Consider the following 8932-nt stretch of genomic DNA (forward strand, 5'->3'; position numbering starts at 1 on the left):
TATTATTTTGAATTAAAAAAGGTTAGAAATTTTACTTAAAGTTAATTAGTTTAGCTCTAATTAAAGGTAATTAAGCATAATTTAGGTCAAGTTAGGATTTAGAATTATTTGATCATTTTATCGTACTAATGTACTAACATATGATACGTTGGATCGATACCATTGGACGGCACGAGATAGTAGTCCTTGATTTAAGGGATAAATAAACTTTTATAATGTAAAAAAAAAGTTATCTTTATGATTCCTGTGTGTGTTTTTAGGATTAAGGTAATTTAAGGGCTTACGAGAGGGAGTGATTAATCCAAGGAAAAATTTTGTTTTGTTGGTTTATTCTCAAGAAATTTAAGTTTTTCTTTTGCGAATATAAGCAAAAAAATATCGAATTACATAAATTATATTTACATTATCGTGACATGATTACATGCCATTGAGATGCAAAAGCCAGCATGAAGGTGAGGTTGCCTGATAACCTCAAGCGATTCTACTGCTTTGATGAAGAAGGAGAAGAAGAAGAAGAAGAAGAAGAAGATAAAAGGACCGAAGCTTTTCGCCTACCTCTCCACGCCCACCAGGCTACCACAAATCACGGGAGCTGATAACCCACGCACGGCCAACATCCGATTCCACGGTTTCGGCCGCCCGTGAGCCCCCAGCGATTCCCCACCATGCGCTAATGCATCCAAGTAGCCAACCCGTCCTCCTCTGTTCTCATGCCGAGCCCCGCAAACGCCCAAGAATCCCCCCCCCACCAACCTGTCTACTTCCTTCCTCCTCCTGCCCTCACTTCGTCACCCAGCATCCTTCCGGCTGGCTTCTGCAATGGTGGGACTACCATGCCATGTTCCGGCCTCCAAGCTCTCGCTTTTGCTGCACCACGTTCTTCTCCCTGTCATCGTCGTCGCCGCCGCTGCTGCTGCTGTCGATGGTGTCTGTTGCTCCCATCAGAATCTGTTGTCCGTGCATGAGCTGCAGTGGGGAGACAAGTTGCTCCCTCGGTCTACTTCCAGTGGAAGAACAAGTGAGCCTCTTTGCAGTTCTACTTTGTGATGGTTGCAGTCATCCGTCGATCGAGTTTTCTTGCATGAAATCTTCTTCCTTGCAGGGAGCCATACCGGTACTGCAATGCTGGAAATGAGGCAGCAACATCAGGTTTCGAGGCATATCAGCAATCACGATGACGACGTCTCGAAGCTCCTAATCGCCGACGAAGCTCGAGTCTCATCACTTCAGTCCAGAATCTCCAACAAGCTCCCACAAGATTCATCGGGAGCGCAGGTGCCTCTTGTCTCGGGAATCAAGCTCCAGACTCTGAACTACGTAGTGACCATCGGCGTCGGCGGCAAGAACATGACGGTCATCGTCGACACCGGCAGCGACCTCACCTGGGTCCAATGCAAGCCCTGCTTCTACTGCTACAGCCAACAAGACCCCCTGTTCGAACCCTCCGCCTCGCCCTCCTACCAGTACGTCCCCTGCAACTCCACCGCCTGCTACTCCCTCCAGGCGGCTACCGGGAGCGCGGGCGTCTGCGGCGCGGACCAGTCGACCTGCAGCTACGCCATCGGCTACGGCGACGGCTCCTACTCCCGCGGCTTGCTGGGACGAGAGAGGATCGACGTCGGCGGAGCTAGCATCGAGGGGTTTACCTTCGGCTGCGGCCTGAGGAACCACGGGCTCTTCGGCGGGACCGCCGGTCTCATGGGGCTCGGGAGGACCCAACTCTCGCTGGTGTCGCAGACCACCGCTCGCTTCGGCGGAGTCTTCTCCTACTGCCTCCCCACGAGGATGCTCAGCTCATCGGGCTCCTTGGTCCTCGGCGACGATCCTGCCGCGTACAAGAACTCCACTCCAATCTCCTACACCAGAATGCTATCAGACCCGCTGCAAGCACCCTTCTACTTCCTCAACCTCACCGACATGAGCGTCGGCGGCGTGGCCCTCGAGGCCGCCGGCTTCTCCAACGGCAGGATTCTCATCGACTCGGGCACGGTGATCACGCGGCTGGTGCCGTCGGTCTACCAGGCGCTGAAGGCGGAGTTCGTGAAGCAGTTCTCGGGCTACCCTCCGGCGCCGAGCTTCTCCATCCTGGACACCTGCTTCGACCTGTCGGCCTTCGAGGAGGTGAGGGTTCCGAGGCTGAGGCTGGGGTTCGAGGGCGGCGCGGAGATGACCGTGGACGTCACCGGCATCTTCTACTTCGTGAAGCGGGATGCTTCCCAGGTTTGTCTGGCGATGGCCAGCCTTCAGTACGAGGACCAAACCGGCATCATCGGGAACTATCAGCAAAAGAACCAGAGGGTGGTGTACGACACCGTAGCCTCCAGAATAGGGTTTGCTGAGGAGGCTTGTGGTTGATGGAGCAGAGTCCCATCAGCTGTAGGTTGGAGATGAAGAAGCCATGCATGCAGCTGCAAGTGACATAAAATAAGGCTCTGTTGTGTTCTTGAAATTGTTGCTGATAAAAGCAGCATTATTTCCAATTTATGAATGCCAATCAAGACCTAATCAAATGTATCTTATACTATTATGGCAGCTGACTTAGCTGCATGATGGCATCAAGAAGAACAGGAACAATGACTGCTGCATCTACTCAAGTCCCATCAAGAATTGATTGCATCCTAGAGTTGACCAATCCCTGATGACAGTGAATGAAAGGGATTTGAGATGTCTTGATCTAGAGATTGATTAATCCACCATCTCATAGTTTTCTTATTATTCTTGGTTATTTTTTAAATATATAAAATATAGGGTTCATATCAGAGCCAATCAAACTGGTCAACTCATGAGATGGGATTAATCCATGCCAAAATCAAGGGATATCAAATCCCTTTCATATGGCAAGACTAGTTATATTATTTGGGATTGGTCAACTATCATGTCAAAAAGATATTGAATCCCTCAAATAGTAAGTCTAATCAACTGTAGGGGAAAATTAATTATTTTAAACTTAAAAAAATGACTGCATTTGTTGCAAAGCCATTTGGTTGGATAAACTTAACCATATCCTATAAATAAAATACAAAATATTTTTTATGATTAAGAAGTAGATAATTTCTAGGAAGGGGATAAACATGAACCAATTCAGGAAAAATAACACTATTTCTTGCCATAGTCTGTTCATGTTAAACATGTCCAGTTTGATTAGTTTGATATTGGATTCCCAATGGTTCTGTTCAACCTTCTTTGCGAGACCTTAAATCGTTTTAAATGACCTTGATGGTTGACAGCCATGCTAAGGTGCAGAGCAGATTGCTTGTCACCATAGGAGATGATAATTTGATGATGCTTTCATGTCACAAACATGTTTGACTTCATAACTTGATCTCATTGAGATAAAGAAAAAAAGGTTGATAAAAATTAGACAAAGTTTCAAGAATAAAGTTGTCAATACAGTTTCAAACAAGAGATGAAAGCCACATGTAGATTGACAAGTTAATGTATATATACACTACCTTAATCTGAGCTAATTTTTATTTTTATTTTCCTAACCTAATAAAATAATTATGTAGAATGTGAAATCTTTGGTGGTTTTGATGGGTTACCTGTTCTCTCATGTCCTCATTGTTTATGATTTGATTGACTGCCAATCCAAGTATCTGATATTGGCCTTGTCATGAAACTTGGCAGTGTTTGGTTTATGAGAAAAATCTAACACATAATTCAGTGTTTTGAAGAGGTAATCTTCTTATTACTATTCTTATATATCTCAGAAACATTGTAGCCATTATATGTCCACATAATTACAGCTAGAAATGACATATCAACATGAAGGAAATTAGTTGCACATCTACTTAAACTTCCTCTCTCTCAAGACATTTCTGCACTGCTGTACAACCTTAATCATTTCAATGCCTTTGGGCATGTTCTTCTTCTTCTTCCTCCTTCAGATGGAGGCTGTAGAACAAAAGAGCAGGAGAAGTCCAGTCATGCTTCTTTCTTCATGAGCACATTCTTGACTTCATGCTACATATCCAGAAACATTTCTTCTGGCTGTGGAATCTGAGCCTCCATATCCACAAACCTTCATTTGCTGATTTGTAGAGGGAAAAAGAAGAGAGATGATGATGATGCAACAGTAGACCGAATCCAAGTATTCAACGCAGATGAGTCGAAGATTGTTTTGCAAGGGGCTAATGCTCGATGACTTACTTGAGATTTGAGGGTTTGGAGATCTTCAAGAGCCTTCGCATTATGTCAACCTGAGCTTTGAGAGACACAGCATAGTCCAGAGTCTGATCCAGCAAAGAGAAGCCTTCCATGGACTCACCTCCTGGCAGAAGCTTTTTGAGCACTTGGATCCTCTTCTTCGCCAGCCTCCTTGCGAGGGTGCTACTGCTCTCGACATCATGTTGTGGACCTGTTGCCTTCTTCCTCCTTGAGCATAGCCCCAAGCACCTTTTTAGGATCTTCCTGGACCTTGGGATCTTCCATGAGTTGCAGCATGGCAAGCTTAGCCTCTCATACTTCTTCCCCAGGATGCCTCTGAGGAGGCCGTCGTTGTTCCTGTTCTTGGAGAGGCTTGCGACGAGGCCCCGAGTCCACCTTGTGCTGCCTCTGGCGAAGACCATGGCGGCGTCGGCCGAGAGCTTGATGGCATTCTTCCTCTCGTGGAAGCTCATGCTGTTGGATGAAACATCTGATAGCTGGAAGCCCAGAAGCATTTGCTTGAGCAAAGCAAGCTTGAATGAGTTTGGAACTTGCATGGTTGCAGACTTGGGAGCACAAGAGCAAGGCAGTGAGCTAAAGGCTTGCTGTGCTTATATCGAGGAAGGAGAAGAGAGAGAGAGAGAAAGAGAGAGAGAGAGAGAGAGAGAGAGAGAGAGTTGTTCTGCTAAGAGGCACTGCATGTGACACTATTTCACGAGAATCCAATACCTTTATTCCTCTGATCTCTGTTCTCACTCAGATCCAAGTTGGTATATGTTATGTATCGAAGGAGGGGAACATAAGAAAAGAGAAATAGCTGTCTCTAATTGAGCAAAATCTTAGAGGCTCACATGAAAACACTGTAACATCATTTCAAGAGGGAAGCTATATGCATCTGTTCAGTACTCATCAAGCTCAGATACAATGAAGGAGAGAGAAAGAAGAAAGGAAAACAAGAGAAAAAAGCTGTCTCTAATTGAGCAAGTGCATCACATGCCAACGCTGTGTTGTGGTACAATTGGGAACAGCAAATTGGATCCTTGATTGCATGCAAGGAGGTCTGTGAAACATGGAGCTGCCTTTACATGTGCACTGGTGTACCCTCATCATGTAATCTTGGGTGCAAAGAGTTGGATCTGCCATCAAAGACACAGAAGCAAAACAAATGAAAGATGATGAAAAGAACTTGGAGTTGAAAGGTGAACAAAAGCTGCAATGAATCATGAGGTGGTGTGATCAAAACCAATACAAAAGAGAAGTAGGGAAGGGACATACTTGGCAGAGACAGGCCACATGCATGCACATGATTTCCAAGGCCCACACTCACAAACAATTCCTGTGAACTCCTGTAAACTAGTTAGCCACAGCACATCCTCTCACTGATTCATATCATAGGCTAGTTTAATGATCTTTTTGCTCCTTGATCATAGATTACTCTGCTTGCCAATAGTAGCAGCTCCCTGTGCTGCTATCATGGCAGTGAATCCTAATGAAAGACAATAACTCCTTGAGTTATGACAATCATGGAAGTCAGACCAGACAAACAGAGGATTAGTAGCAATTTATCAGACCATCATGACCGGGTTTCTCGCAGAAATCAAATCAAAGAATCTAATTTATGAGATATTTGGTAGCAGTCACTAGTACAAATAATGATTCAGCAGAACCATTTTTTCCCATTATTGTGATTTGATGCTATAATGCTGATACTCTTAACAGGTTGCAGGAGACATGATGTAAGATGCCACATAAAGTTGTGATCTCTTTCTTTCTCTCATTCCATTTCACATTTGTTTTTTATTTCTTTCTCTTGTTTAGGAAAAATATTTGAATAAGCATGAAAGCTACTGTAGAAGAATATTAAGATTATGAAGGATTTCTTTGGTCCTCAATGACTATGAACTGAAACAAGAGAGGGATGTAAAGATAGTTTTGAGGGCAGATAATTGATCATAAAATTAACCAAGAATCTACCCAAAGTTTATGCTACTGTTGAATAGGAACATTCACAAGAACAAGTATGGTGAGAAAGCAATCACAATTTTGTTTGGATAATGTCTGGTTTTTCAAGACACCAAATCCATAATCCATGCTGATTGACTTCTCTCAATGATGGTGAGCATCACAAGGATGTGACACACAAGAGCTAACTTAACTCATTGTGCTTAACTTGCCAAGAGATACTTAGCCAAGGAATTGTTCTTTTCTTCCTTCCAAGGGCCAACAGCTATTTGGTCTCACAAGTAGTGGTGCTGCAAGATCCAGGAAACATGGTGATGGTTGCTCCTCTCTCTCTATCTCTCTTGTTCTGCCCTCTAAGTCAGCTTTGGGAAAAGGAAGATGATATCCCACATGGTATCCACATGGGAGCTTCTAATCTTTGGATCTCCACATGATGAGTCCCCTGCCTTTTCCACTCCTCTTCATCATGTTATCCAAGTACAGCTCTTACTGTGCAGCTTTAAATTTTGCCCTCCAGGGCTGGAGGTGGCTTTCCATGTTACTGGCCATGTTTGTGCTTGAGATGATCCATTAGTGTCATGTTACATCAACTAGAAAACACTGTACATCCAAATTGTCAAAGCAAAATTAATGGTCCTAACACTCACACAAACCACCAGAGCACACAACCAAAATTGTTCTTCTTGAGACACTGAAAGAGAGATCACTCTGACTGTTACTGCTGTGACCTTCAAATGAAAGTTGATCTTTGCTATTCCCCCTGGATGATCTGTTCTATGTGAATCAACTTAAGCCTAATTGGTAGGATTGTTATTCTGTTCTAATTAATTTGGTTGATACAATTGATTAAAGAGACAGATAGTAATCAGAATGCTGATGTATCTGCATAAAAACAAAAGATCTGCTTCAGCTATTGGTGTAGGCCATACTTTTTGAAGTCAAATTTAGAATGCTGACATAGATTGAATATTTGCAAAGCTCATTCTTTACATGCACATCTTATGATAAAAAAATGTAATAGAATATCTTAAGAGGTTAGTTCTTGTGTCATTAAACTTGACATAAAGCTAGTTATGTATTTGAATTTAATAACTAAATGGCAAGTCATGAAAAAACAGATCATCAAATCCTCTCCATCAGACTATTCTGAAGCTTTTTTGCTATATATAGAGCAGTATTGTCAGTATCAGAAGAAGAAAAAGCCAATTTTATCCTTCTCTTATTCAGAAATAAAGCATGAAAATATAAACCCTTCACATTCTGATGCAATTATATTCTAATTCTAGTTTTTAACCTCTCATGGAGGCTTTGTTGATGACAAATAGATTCATGTTGTCACTGAAAGATTTCCCTTTGAAAGCCTACAATAATTACTAGCCAGGAGGATGGATTGAAATGAATCCTTCAATAGATTCTTTGCTAAAAGTACCATAAAAAAATGATCATCTCACTGGTCTTCAACAGTGTAAAAGAATCCTCCAATAGTCTTTTCTGGTGTATATCTTTCTACCTCCAGAGAAACCATGTTGTTATACATCCAATGAACATGGAACACTTGCAATGATCAATCATCAATGGCACTGAACAAGCCAATGCTGCAGAAGTGGGATAGCATGATTGCAAGTGAAACAATCAAAAGGGCAGTTGGATAAGAGTGCCAAAACCACCAACATTGATCCTTGGAAGCTTATCTCATTCCCTGTAGAACCCTGCAACAAGACAGAGAAGAGGAATCAAGCAATGCAAGTGTGTGTGTGTGTGTCATGATGGATGCAGAAGGCATCAGTGCACTGCCTACACTGCCCCTTCATTTTGCACTTGTGGATCTGAAAACATTTTTCCACACTCATGAGGTGCAAGCACAGTACATGTTTTGTATTATAAAGACAAGGTTTGATTAGGCAATGGAGGTGGGGCAGTGAGATGGTCCTTGCATCAACTAGGAGAGGAAAAGGATGAGTGAAATCGCATGCCAAAAGATAAAGTAGATGTCCCCAAGACCTGCCCAAGAAGGATTGAGGATAATACTTACATGGGATGGTGGAATAATGCCATATCCTTCTCTCAGCTTCCTGTCTGGCAACCATCCTTATTTTTCATTTTTTTCTGATGCAAATTTGATTTTGTTTTGCTAGAATCCAATCAAGTACAATGAAGATAACATCATGACTCCCCTGTTCAAGTGAAATCCTATTCCCCATATATACTCTGAAATCAAACACACTTTAGATAGAGAAAGAAATACTTTTCACAGAAACTTGGTTTAACACTACCTAATAATCCATATAATTATTCATGCAAGGAAACTAATTTTGAACTCATAATCTCGTTGTTAAATCAATTATCCCTATGAATTATTTTTTTATATAAAAAACCTGTTATTAATAGTGCCTTGGAAAATCCTGCATAGGAACCAAAACCAGAACCAGAACCAGAAATGATATAAATGGATTCCAAATTAGCTAAAAAAATGATATAAATGGATTTCAGTAGTTAACACAATTGGATTGTGATTCCTGAACCTGAAACCAGAACCAGAATCAGAATCAAAATGAATGGTTTCGATTCGATTCCAAACTAGCTAAAAAAACAAAAGATACAAATGGGTTTCATTATATAGTTAGTTAACATTTCAAACTCAGAGTCAATGATCTAGATTGAAATCTTGATCGAACCTTTTTTGTTTTTTTTTTCTAGCAATCAAAACTAGCAGGTTGAAATGGAGTCGAACCGATGATTTCATAATCGAAAGCTTGGATTCGGTCCGATTATGATTTCATTTTCCATAGGAACCATCAATTTCAATTCCATTTTCCGCGGGATA

At 42.1% G+C, this 8932-nt stretch overlaps 2 protein-coding genes across 2 annotated transcripts; one reads left to right on the top strand and one right to left on the bottom strand.

Annotated features, from left to right (window-relative positions):
* The first annotated feature begins 725 nt into the window (after positions 1 to 725).
* On the top strand, positions 726 to 2585 carry LOC135593636 (aspartyl protease family protein At5g10770-like). Its single transcript, XM_065083833.1, has 2 exons — positions 726 to 1018; positions 1103 to 2585. Exons 1-2 carry the CDS (start codon positions 820 to 822, stop codon positions 2353 to 2355), a joined length of 1452 nt encoding a protein of 483 aa, XP_064939905.1. The 5' UTR covers positions 726 to 819; the 3' UTR covers positions 2356 to 2585.
* Positions 2586 to 3687: 1102 nt separating this feature from the next.
* Positions 3688 to 5365, bottom strand: LOC135594365 (transcription factor IBH1-like 1). Its single transcript, XM_065084750.1, has 2 exons — positions 4150 to 5365; positions 3688 to 4030 (listed from the first exon to the last, which is right to left on the bottom strand). Exons 1-2 carry the CDS (start codon positions 4701 to 4703, stop codon positions 4024 to 4026), a joined length of 561 nt encoding a protein of 186 aa, XP_064940822.1. The 5' UTR covers positions 4704 to 5365; the 3' UTR covers positions 3688 to 4023.
* Between the last annotated feature and the right edge of the window lie 3567 nt (positions 5366 to 8932).

This window comes from Musa acuminata, chromosome BXJ1-9 (genome assembly GCF_036884655.1).
Source record: "Musa acuminata AAA Group cultivar baxijiao chromosome BXJ1-9, Cavendish_Baxijiao_AAA, whole genome shotgun sequence".
Taxonomy (NCBI): domain Eukaryota; kingdom Viridiplantae; phylum Streptophyta; class Magnoliopsida; order Zingiberales; family Musaceae; genus Musa; species Musa acuminata.

What these genes read in the sequence shown, in the direction of transcription:
- LOC135593636 (XM_065083833.1), top strand. Translation starts at nt 820, where the DNA reads ATGGTGGGACTACCATGCCATGTTCCGGCCTCCAAGCTCTCGCTTTTG. An exon ending in TACTTCCAGTGGAAGAACAA is followed by an intron (nt 1,019 to 1,102) that starts GTGAGCCTCTTT and finishes TCTTCCTTGCAG; the next exon opens with GGAGCCATACCGGTACTGCA.
- LOC135594365 (XM_065084750.1), bottom strand. Translation starts at nt 4,703, where the DNA reads ATGCAAGTTCCAAACTCATTCAAGCTTGCTTTGCTCAAGCAAATGCTT.